The sequence below is a fragment of the Leucoraja erinacea genome, chromosome 28, assembly GCF_028641065.1.
Source record: "Leucoraja erinacea ecotype New England chromosome 28, Leri_hhj_1, whole genome shotgun sequence".
In the NCBI taxonomy this organism is placed as follows: Eukaryota; Metazoa; Chordata; class Chondrichthyes; order Rajiformes; family Rajidae; genus Leucoraja; species Leucoraja erinaceus.
The window spans coordinates 30,465,729-30,478,127 of NC_073404.1; the positions used below are offsets into that span (position 1 = coordinate 30,465,729).

Genomic DNA, 12,399 nt, shown 5'->3' on the forward strand with positions numbered 1-12,399 from the left:
AGGGTAGCTAATATATCCCACTTTTTAAGAAATGTGGGAGAGAGAAAACAGGGAATTATAGACCAGTTAGCCTGACATCGGTGGTGGGGAAGGTGCTGAAGTCAATTATAAAAGATGAGATAGCTGAACATTTGGATAGCAGTAACAGGATCGGCCCGAGTCAGCATGGATTTACGAAGGGGGAATCGAACTTGACTAATCTTCTGGAATATTTTGAAGATGTAATTAGGAAAATGGACAAGGGAAAGCCAGTGGATGTAGTGTACCTGGACTTTCAGAAAGCATTTGATAAGGTCCCACATAAGAGATTAGTGAATAAAATTAGGGCACATGGTATTGGGGGTAGAGTGCTGACATGGGTAGAGAAGTGGTTGGCAGACAGGAAACAAAGAGTAGGGATTAACAGGTCCCTTTCAGAATGGCAGGCAGTGACTAGTGGGGTACTGCAAGGCTCGGTGCTGGGACCGCAGCTATTTACAATATACATCAATGATTTGGATGAAGGGATTCAAAGTAACATTAGCAAATTTGCAGATGACACTAAGCTGTGTGGCAGTGTGAACTGTGAGGAGGATGCTATGAGAAGGTAGGGTGACTTGGACAGGTTGGGGGATTGGGCAGATCAGCCTGTGAAAGTAAGCATGCAGGTACAGCAGGCAGTGAAGAAAGCAAATGGCATGTTGGCCTTTATAACAAGAGGAATCGAATATAGGAGCAAAGAGGTCCTTCTGCAGTTGTACAGAGCTCCAGTGAGACCACACCTGGAGTATTGTGTGCAGTTTTGGTCCATTATTTGAGGAAGGACATTCTTGCTATTGAGGGAATGCAGCGTAGGTTTACAAGGTTAATTCCCGGGATGGCGGGACTGTCATATGCTGAGAGAATGGAGCAGCTGGGCTTGTACACTCTGGAGTTTAGAAGAATGAGAGGGGATCTCATTGAAACATATAAGATTGTTAAGGGCTTGGACAGGCTAGAGGCAGGAAACATGTTCCCGATGTTGGGGGAGTCCAGGACAAGGGGCCACAGTTTAAGAATAAGGAGCAAGCCATTTAGAACGGAGACAAGGAAACACTTTTTCTCACAGAGTGGCGAGTCTGTGGAATTCTCTGCCTCAGAGGGCGGTGGAGGCAGGTTCTCTGGATGCTTTCAAGCGAGAGCTAGATTGGGCTCTTAAAAATAGCGGAGTCAGGGGATATGGGGAGAAGGCAGGAACGGGGTACTGATTGGGGATGATCAGCCATGATCACATTGAATGGCGGTGCTGGCTCTAAGGGTCAAATGGCCTACTCCTGCACCTATTGTCTATTGTTTATCTCTGGAGAAGCAGCTTATAGGACGGAACAATGTTCATAAATTCACGATCATAAATTATAGCAGAATTAGGCCATTCGACCCATCGAGTCTCCTCCGCCTGTCAATCATGGCTGATCTATTTTCCATCTCAACCCCATTCTCCTGTCTTCTCATAATCCCTGACACCTGTACTTTCAATCTCCGCCTTAAAATTACTGCTTGACTTGGCCTCCCCAGCCGTCTATGGCAATGTATTCCACAGATTCACCACCCTCTGACTAAAGAAATCCCTCATCTCCTTTCTAATGGTACGTCCTTTTATTCGGAGGCTATGACCTCTAGTCCTGGACTCTCCCACTAGTGGAAACATCCTCTCCACATCAACTCTATCCAAGTCTTTTACTATTCGGTAAGTTTCAATGAGGATCCCTCTTATACTTCTAAACTACAGAGAATACAGGCCCAGTGCTGTCAAATGCTCATTGTTTGTTAACCCCTCATTCCAGCGATCATTCTTGTAAATCTCCCCTGGACCGTCTCCAGTGCCAGAACATCCAGTCTCCGTCTCCAGTGCCAGTGCCAGGTAGTTGAGGCCAGTTCATTGGCTATATTTAAGAGGGAGTTAGATGTGGCCTTGTGGCTAAGGGGTTCAGAGGGTATGGAGAGAAGGCAGGTACAGGATACTGAGTTGGATGATCAGCCATGATCATATTGAATGGCGGTGCAGGCTCGGAGGGCCGAATGGCCTACTCCTGCACCTATTTTCTATGTTTCTATCCTCAAAGGAAATGTGTAGGAAGGAACTGTAGATGCTGGTATAAACGGAAGATAGACACAAATTGCTGGAGTAACTCAGCGGGACAGGCAGCATCTCTGGAGAGAAGGAATGGGTGACGTTTCGGGTCGAGACCCATCTTGGGATGGGATGTGTGTACCAGCACCTTTGTGACCAGAGAAAAAAACACAGGACATTGTCTGCATGCCTTAAATGTTTTAATTCAATTAGTAAAAAAAAAAAACATGAATGTAAAGATTTTAGTTTGCTTGCAAACAGAGTTCTTCAGATTGTTGAAACTAAAACAAAGATATGAAATATTAAACAAACAAGTTCTAAAATTAGGGATATGCCAATTGTTGCCAGAGTATTACTGGAAGCATTCTTGCAAAATGTAAACTCTGATAAGGGAAAGTACAAACTGTGTTTGCTTAATTTATAAACTACTGGCAGTAATTAAGGCATTCAGGGCGCAGCGGTAGAGTTGCTGCCTCACAGCGCCAGAGACCCAGGTTCGATCCTGACTTTGGGTGCTTTCTGTACGGAGTTTGCACTTTCTCCCAGCGACCTGTGTGGGTTTTCTTCAGGTGCTCTGGTTTCCTCCCACATTCCAAAGACGTGGAGGTTTGTAGGTTAATTGGCTTCGGTACAATTGTGAGTGAGTGTAGGATAGTGTTAGTGTGCGGGTATGACAGGTGTGCGCGGACTCGGTGGGCCGAAGGGCCTGCTTCCGCGCTGTATCTAAACTATACTAAGTATCATTGCAAAACATAAACAGTAATAAGGCAAAATGCATACTGTGTTTGCTTAATATATAAATTATTGGCAGTAAAATAAACATATCACAAATTTCAATGGGGAAGGGGGGTGGGGAAGGGAAGCCACCTGCAATTTACCACGTACAGTAGAAAAAATATTGACTGGTTGCATCATGGCCTGGTTCGGTAACTCAAATGCCCAAGAGCAAAGAAGTCTGCAAAATGTAGTGGACACTGCCCGGTCCATCACAGGTACTGACCTCCCCACCATCGAATCAACAGGAATCGCTGCCTCAAAAAGGCAGCCAGCATCACCAGAGACTCACATTACCCTGGCCACACACTCATTTCACTCGTGCCATCGGGAAGATGGTACAGGAGCCGGAAATCTGTAACGTCCAGGTTCAGGACCAGCTTCTTCCCAACAGCCATATGGCTATAAAACACTACAACCTCAAATAAGCTCTGAATTACAATTGACTATTATTGTTATTATTGCACTATTATTGTTTGTTTTTGTGTGTATACACACGCACATATATATATATACATACACACACAAAGGTAGCCACAAAATGCTGGAGAAACTCTGGGTGAGCAGCATCTATGGAGAGAAGGAATGGACGACATTTCGGGTCGAGACCCTTCTTCAGGGAGGGAGTGGGACAAAGATAGAATGTAGGTGGAGACATTAAGACTAGTGGGAAAACTGGGAAGGGGATGGAGGGAGAAAACAAAGGCTATCTGAAGTTAGAGAAGTCAATGTTCATACCGCTGGGGTGTAAACTACCCAAGCGAAATATGGGGTGCTGTTCCTCCAATTTGTACTGGGCCTCACTCTGATAATGGAGGAGGCCCAGGACAGAAAGGTCAGATAGGGAATGGGAGGGGGAGTTGAAGTGCTGAGCCACCGGGAGATCAGATAGGTTAAGATGGACTGAGCGGAGGAGTTGGCGCTCCCCCCCGAGACAGGCACCCCCATCAAGGAAATGAATGGAATTTATGGTGGGGGATGCCTGGGGGGGGGGGGGGGCAGGGAGTGTAACGTAACAAAATGTGGAAAAAGTGAAGGGGTCGGGATACTTTCTGAATGCACTGTATATGTATGTACACACACACACACACACACACACACACACACACACACACACACACACACACACACACACACACACACACACACACACACACACACACACACACACACACACACACACACACACACACACACACGTGTGTTATTACAATACTGGGTACAAAAAGTATTTATTTGTGTTTGTATTTGTGTGTTTTTCTGTGATTCTCATCTCCTCGAAATCACAACGCTCTAACGGTGACATTTTTACATATTCCAATAGAGTTTTACCTCACGATCTCGAAAATCGCCTGATCTGAAAATTTGATTCATTATTTCTTGAGTTTTTTTATTACAATTGTTCACAAATCTGAGATCTTTTTTAAAGCTAACGAGTTGATGACGTTACAATGGCTCTGCTCCTCTTAGCCAGCTGGGCACTGTTTTTGCACGAGCTGTCAGTTACGTTAAACCCCCCACCCACCCACTGTCATTTTGTCGCTGGATTGAAGCCGGTGAACTCGCAGTACGCCCGAGAGAGCCCGAGAGGAGCGGCCGGATGCGCACTCTTTTCCACACTTGCACATCGGAGTTTCCCCGAGTAATGCAGTCCGCAGCGCCCCGCCCCGCCCCGCAGCCCGGCCGCCCCCCAACCAGGGCTCTGGATTGAAGCCGCTGAACACACAGTAATTTGGTTGGGCTTCCAAGGGCTTCAGAGGTCTCACGTGGTCCCGAGAGCTGCCGAGGCCCGCCGCCCGCTTGCAGTCGGCCCCGTCCGCACCGCCAGCTCGCTGAGTTCAAGTCCACCCTCTCCCTCTCTCTCCCCCCCCTCCACCTCCTCTCCCCCCACTTCCCCCTCACTCTCCTCCTCTCACCTACCTCCCCTCTCCTCTCCCCCCCCCCCCCCCCTCCTCCTCCCCCTCTCCCTCTCTCTCTGCCCCTCGAGATAGGGCAGGGATGGGGTAGAAGGAGCCAATTAATAATATTAATATATCAAGGGGAGTGGTTAGTGTGTAGGTGTTCATTGTGTTGTGGTTAGTGTGTGTGCACCGCCACAGGCCGCTCCCCCCCCCCGCGCAACCACGCGCTGAAGGGACGGGACCCAACAGGGTCGGCACCCCCTTGGTCTAGTCATACATAAAACTGAAGTTGACAAATAAATTATTTCCACACGATTCAGATTAATCAAAAACCGTCACAGCGGAAGTACATGACAGGGAGAGATAGTTCATGAAGTGTGAGAAAATTTCATTAATGAACAAAATGCTATCTGGAACATATGACAATAAAACACTCTTGACTCTTGATTTAACAATTAAGATTAGACCTTTACACTTACATACGTGAGGGTGCTCATCGATCCCAGAGTGCAGATTATGATCAGTACCAGCACAACCCACTCTCGCCGTTTTCTCAGTAAGTGCGGATATTCATCCACTACTGCGGTGATCACACCTTCCAGACCTGCAAACTAAAGATCCAAAACATCTTACCAATATAATATGCTGAAAGAATTTCACCGCTATGAATTATGTTGAACATCATGTATAGCTGGAGTATGCTGGGGGTCAGACAGCATCTTTAGAGGAAAGGAATAGGTGACGTTTCAGTTCGAGATCCTTCTTCAGGCTGAGAGTCAGGGGAAAGGGAAACGAGAGATATAGACCGTGAGGTAGAGAGATATAGAACAAATGAATGAATGAAAGATATGCAAAAATGAAACAATGATAAAGGAGACAGGCCACTGTTAGCTGTGGGCTAGGTGAGATTGAGTTACAGACAATGAGACTCAACAAGACGACTTTGAAGCTGATACGACCTGGGTGAGGTATGGAGAGTGCAAGGGTTACTTGAAGTTAGAGAAATTAATATTCATATTGCTGGGGTGTAAGCTGCCCAAGGAAAATATGAGGTGCTGCTCATCCAATTTGCATTTGGCCTCACTCTGACAGTGGACGAGGCCCAGGCCACATTGGTCAGTGTGGGATTTGGAGGGGGAATTAAAGTGTTTAGCAACCGGGAGATCATGTAGGTGCAGGCTGACTGAGTGAAGATGTTCAGCAAAATGATCTTTCCGCTGGCTGGTCAGCTCGTAACAAAAGGGGATAACTTTTATGGCATGGTTAAGCCAGCAAAGTCCGAGCAAGGATAGTGCGAGGGACACCAATGAGGTAGATAGTAGTTCAGCACCGCTCTCTAGTTGTGGTGGGATGATTCAGTTGCCAGATAACAGCTGGGAAGAAACTGTACCTGAATCTGGAGGTGTGCGTTTTCACACTTCTGTACGCCATGCCTGATGGGAGAGGGGAGAGGAGGGAGTGACCGGGGCGAGACTGGTTCTTGATTGTACTGCTGGCTGAGTGATTATGAGTAACGCCAATGCTTACCGTGGTGTCCAGACCCAGAGTGACGACCATGAGGAAGAAGATGGCAGAGAGGAAGGAGGCTGCGGGCATGTTGGCCAATGCCTCTGCATAGGTGACGAAGAGAAGACTCGGTCCTACAGGCAGTGGAGAAAACAGGATCACATAGTATTCGATAGTAAAGAAGGCAAACTTAATGCTTGCATTCATATCAAGAGGGCTTGCATACAAGAACAGGGATGTTGTGGCGCCACCCGGTGGATAGGCCACTCACTATGCAAACCCTCGGCAGTCGGTGGTAGGGTCACGGGATTGGATAATGGCGGGAAGGAGTTGTCACGGGGTTTTGGGGTGACTTTGGCCCTAGTATAAGTATAGAGTCCCGGGTCAGCCTTCCCCCATTCGCATGTGTGTTGTTCTCTTTACTTCATCGATAAAGATCTCTTTGATTCACCACGCGTGGCTTGCATATACGCCCGCCATAATGTAATGTTGAGGTTCCCCAAGGCGCTGGTAAGGACGCATTTGGAATATTGTGAGCAATTTTGGGAACCATATCTGGGGTAAAATGTGCTGGCTCTGGAGAGGGTCCAGAGGAGGTTTACAAGAATGATCCCAGGGATGAGTAGGTTAACCTATGATGAGCGTTTGACAGCGCTGAACCTGTACTCGCTGAAATTTAGAAAAATAAGGAGGTCCTCATTGAATCATACAGAAGAGGGAAAAGCTTGGATAGAGTGGATGTTTCCACTGCAGGGAGAGTCTAGGACTAGAGGTCTGTAGATTAGTGTGTTGATATTGTATATATATATGTTAGCACACAAATTATGCATGCTGCACATTCTTTATGTTACATACTGCTTATCTGCCCACAGGCTTGATAGTGAGCTCTCTCTCTCTCGAGTTAGACTAGCTGTATGCATGGAGCCGAAAGCACCAAGTGTTATCTCCATAGAGTAGCTAATAAAAAGACTATGGATTCTAATCATTATGTGTGAGTCTGATCATTTCAACATGGTGTCAGAGATCTTGGACCCTCTACTAGCCAAGTTGGTTTCAGTTTACTTTAGTTTGTTTTTTTCGTTCAGTTTGTGGTTTTACAATGGCTGGCACTCTTTGCCAGCCTGGGCCTTTAGTGTTTGCCGAGCGTTGGCGCATCTTCGAAGAGGATTTCACTGTGTATGTCCATGTGACGCACCATGCCTGCCGCTCCAGATGTTCGTGCCTTCATTCTCCTCAACCTGGCTGGTACATAGGCCACTCAACGTGCTAGAAGATTTCATTATGCCCCGGCACAGTTCAATGCTGCGGGTGTCCAGATAGTTCCGGCTGAATCTATTCAAGACCCTGAGTGCCTACTTAACAAGTTCAGACAGCTATGAGTTACGCATTAATTTTGTGATGGAGCTTCATAATTTTTTTTTACGCAGCCCGAGGCAAGGTGAACCGTCGAAGCGTAAATCAGTTCTTTGAGGCACATCACCAGTCGATGCGAGTTTGACAATTTGTGCGATATGTACAGGGACATATCTATCCATGCACTGTATACTTGTATTTATACTGATGCATTTTAAACATTTATGTCATGTTTTATACTTTGGCAATATAACAATGTTTTTTTATTATGCCAATAAAGTTTTTTAATTGAAAATTGAAATTGAGTGTTGTAGAGCAGTGGGATGTAGAGGTGCAGGTAAATAGTTCCCTGAAAATGGCGTCACAGGTAAACAGGAAGCGTTGCAGAGCAAAGTTACCTAGGAATGCTGGTACATAATTCCCTGAAAGTGATTACAAAGCTCTTAACATGAACCTACCGTGTGTTTGTGTTACTTTAGATTTCAAATGGAAATTGTACTTTATTCAACAGATTTGAATATCAAATAAAGTCAAAATATTATTCTTGACAATATTGACAGGTTAACCTAAACCCATCAATTATGCTGCGTACTTATAATGTACAAGATAGTCAGATCATAGTCTTCAGCGTTAAAATAATGTACATCGCGGACATAGTCCTTCTAATTCCTAATCGGCAGAGAATGTACGTTCTCCCAGTGACCTGCGTGGGTTTTCTCCGAGTTCTTCAGTTTCCTCCCACACTACAAAGACGTACAGGTTTGTAGCTTAATTGGCTTGGTATAAATGTAATTTGTCCTTAGTGTGTGTGATAGTGTTAGTGTGCGGGGATCACTAGTTGGCGCTGACTCGGCAGGCCGAAGGGCCTGTTTCCGTGCTGTATCTCTATACTAATCTAAACTGTATTGCAAACACTCCAGGTATTGTAGTTTCTCAAAATGCATGGTACTCTTTAGTCAGAGGCTGGTGGAGGCCAAGTCAGTGGATATATTTAAGGCAGAGATAGATTCTTGATTCGTACAGGTGTCAGAGGTTATGGGGAGAAGGCAGGAGAATGGGGTTGGGGGGAAAATATAGATCAGCCATGAATGAATGGCGGAGTAGACTTAATGGGCCGAATGTCCTAATTCTACTCCTATCACTTATGACCTCTCTGTTCAGTGTCCACTGCACCATTTAATCTCTTGTCTTCTTCTCCATGTGCATTATTACACATTTGTTTTGAAGCTTATTTAAATAAATAAATAGAATGACTGCCAAACCAGAAGATAACAAGGTCAGAGTTTTAGTTATGTATAGATGTCAGTTATTGGAGAGAGATAATCAATGTTTCACATATAATTAAAGATCAGCTTCTATATTTACTGTTTGTAACCACTTTAAGGTTTGCAGGCACAATAATGAACTCCAACGTTAATTGTTTAAGCCTATGCATAAAACGCAAAGGTTCATTTGTCTTCCTGCTTCTCTCAAGAATCACTTTTAGTTTAGTTTGGAGATGATCCTTCAGCCCACCAAGTCTGTGCCGACCAGCGATCCCTGCACACTAACACTATCCTACACACTATTTACTAGGAACTATTTACATTTTATACCGAAGCTAATTAACAGGCCCTTCATAACTTTATAAACCTTTTTTGTGTGATATCCCAAAATATTTCTCATTTTGAAGACACGTTGTGCAGTTTCTTGCAAGAAGGATGCAATTTAAAAGACCAATGTTCATGAAGCAATTAAAGAATTAGCGATGCGATCTCACCCATATCTTTGGCCACTTCTGAAACATCTTCGTTTCTCTTCTTCGCCATGTAGCCCAGGATGGTGAATATAACAAAGCCAGCGAAGATACTGGTCAAACAATTCACAGTGCTGCCGATCATTGCATCCCTACAGCACCAAGAGAACACACAAAGATCATCATGGAGGTAGGAACCGTGGATTCTGGTTTACATCGAAGACAGACACAAAATGCCAGAGTAACTCAGTGTAGATTAACTATATTAATCTATGCCTCTACAATCTCCACTACACATATTATGCATGCCACACATTCCACCTAGTAATCCAGTCCGGGTTTGGGCTGCTGTTGGCAGCCTGTCAGTTTTGGTGTCTGCGGTCAGAACAGTTGATTTTGAAATGCACGGCAGGGTATGGTTGTCTCTCTCCTTTATATCTTAACAAAAGACTGATGGTTCACTCTTGACTTTGTAATGGATTGCATACAAACACTCAGCAGTTATTCAAATAAGAATTTCATTTCTATCTGGGACAGATGACAATAAAAAAACTCTTGACTCTTAAGTCAGGCAGAGATAACCCGCACGGGTCACGGGGAGAACATACAAACTCCGCACAGACAGCACCCGTGGCGCTGTGATGCAGCAACTCTACCGCTGCGCCACCGTGCCGCTCTTGTGTTCTGGAGACAATTCTTGGTGAGCTGTTCATGATAGCATTAATCTCTTCCTTCACCTCATAACTGGGGAGGCAAACCATAGAGTCATAAAGTCACACAGCATTTAAACAGGCCTTTCAGCCCAACTTGCCCACACTGGCCAACATGCCCCATCTACGCTAGTCCCACCTGCCTGCATTTGGCCCATAACCCTCTAAACCTGTCCTATCATATGGACACCAAAGATGGAAATTATATGGACACCATAACCACAAGATAACATATATATATATATATATATCTCATCATCATATACTTATTAAAACGCTGTGTGTGTGTATGTGTGTGTCATTTTGCCTTTGAAACGCATCTCATCGAAAACCAGACGCCGAAATGGGGAAATTTTTACATATTTCAGTAGCAATTTACTGTATGATTTTAGAAATGCACTCCTCTGTAAATTTAGTCAATTATTTCCCGATATCTACATACTTTTAAAACTCTGTGTGTGTGTGTGTGTTTGTTTGTGGGTGTCAGATTTGGCCTTTGATTCCTTGGTCATTTTTCTGTACACATTTTAAATTAAATCCTTCCCCCCCCCCCCACCCCCCCCCCGCCATTACTCCCTCTGGGTGAGTCCGTCTATGGAGACCTGTGATTCCTCCGTTGATCGCAGGGACACAGGGAGTCATGACGCCTTTTCCTCGCTGGTGATCCCGATCCCACCTGGCTGTCACGGGAGACGACCTCCTCTCCGTCTCCCCCGCCCGATTGTCTGTCACGCAGGTGGGTGGGCTTTCCCATCGCGGAAGCCACGATCGGCAGGCCCTCCGCTGCTTTTGACCGGGCCGCCTGCTCAAAAGACGCCGCAAATCGGAAACCCCAGCTCCAAACGGCAGCGGACACCCGGAAACCCCAGCTCCAAAAGGCAGCAAGCTCCCCTGCCTCTGTGTCCCTCTCTGTAGTATACAAAATATATATATAAATACATGCACATCTCTGTACATTGAGGTGCAGAAACCTAGTGTGAGCCAACTTTCAACAAGGAAGTTCTCATGGTAGCCTGGACAAGACAGCCGTGTTACAGGAGAAATCCACGCACAGACTTGTAGTAAAAGATAGAAACAAAATGCTGGAGTAACTTAATGGGACAGGCAGCATCTCTGGAGAGAAGAAATGGGTGACGTTCCGCGTCGAGACCTTTCTTCAGACTTCTCTCCAGAGATGCTGCCTGTCCCGCTGAGTTACTCCAGCATTTTGTATCTTCAGTTTAATCCAGCATCTGCAGTTCCTTCCAGCACACTGACCTGAAGCAGTTGTTGTTGAATTTGTTGTAGCTGGCAAGTGCCATCAGGACACCAAACCCAGGGCCCAGCGAGAAGAAAATCTGCATAGCTGCTTCAATCCACACCTGCAAGGCAAAGAACAGAAGTCACACGAAACCAACTTTACAGATCGCTAAAGCAATTAGAGTCATACAGCGTGGAAACAGGCCCTTTAGACCAAGTTGCCCACACCAACCAACATGCCCCATCTACACTAGTCCCACCTGCCCATGTTTGGTCCATATTTATAAACTTTGCGAAAAAAGGATGCAGGTGCTGGTTTAAACGTAATATAGGCACAAAATGCTGGAGTAACCCAGCGGGTCTGGCAGCATCTCCGGAGAAAAGGAACAGGTGTCGTTTCGTGTCGGTGTCTGAAGCAGGATCTCCCCATAACCTGCTTCTGTGGGTTTTTCCCGTGGGTGCTCCGATTTCCTCCCACACTCCAAACACGTGTAGGTTTGTAGGTTAAGTGGCTCTCTGTAAATTGCCTCTAGTGTGTGGGGAGTGAATGGGAAAGTGGGATAACATAGAACTAGTGTGAATGGGTAATCAATGGTCGGTGTGGTCTTGGTAGAACTCTGCCGCTGTAAAGCAGCAGCTCTACCCGCTGCGCCACCGTGCCGCCTTGTGTACAAGTTGATTTTGATGAAAACAAACCCTGTCATTTGTTTAGGTTTAATTTTGATGAAAGATAATGTTAGTTATTTGCTCGTTCCTTATGAGCAGTGGGTTTTCTCATTTGCTGGTGAACTTTGCTGACAAGTTGAAGGGTCTCGACCCAAAACATCACCCATCAAATTTCACTGTACTTTAATTGATGCATATGACAATAAACATGAAACATAGAAATTAGGTGCAGGAGTAGGCCATTCGGCCCTTCGAGCCTGCACCGCCATTCAATATGATCATGGCTGATCATCCAACTCAGTATCCCGACCTCCTCTCTTACCCCCTGATCCCCTTAGCCACAAGGGCCACATCTAACTCCCTCTTAAATATAGCCAATGAACTGGCCTCAACTACCCTCTGAGAGAGTTCCAGAGATTCCCACTC

General features: G+C 45.6%; 1 protein-coding gene across 2 annotated transcripts in view; it reads right to left on the reverse strand.

Moving 5' to 3' along the window:
- LOC129710869 (sodium-dependent serotonin transporter-like) overlaps positions 1 to 12,399 on the reverse strand; it is a 45,810-nt gene that overhangs the window by 16,864 nt on the left and 16,547 nt on the right. For both annotated transcript variants that reach the window (XM_055658160.1, XM_055658159.1), the window contains 4 exons: positions 11,326 to 11,429; positions 9,383 to 9,510; positions 6,292 to 6,404; positions 5,244 to 5,375 (listed from right to left, as the gene is read on the reverse strand). In XM_055658160.1, coding sequence (XP_055514135.1) covers positions 5,244 to 5,375; positions 6,292 to 6,404; positions 9,383 to 9,510; positions 11,326 to 11,429 — 477 coding nt within the window. The remainder of the gene's footprint in view (positions 1 to 5,243; positions 5,376 to 6,291; positions 6,405 to 9,382; positions 9,511 to 11,325; positions 11,430 to 12,399) is intronic.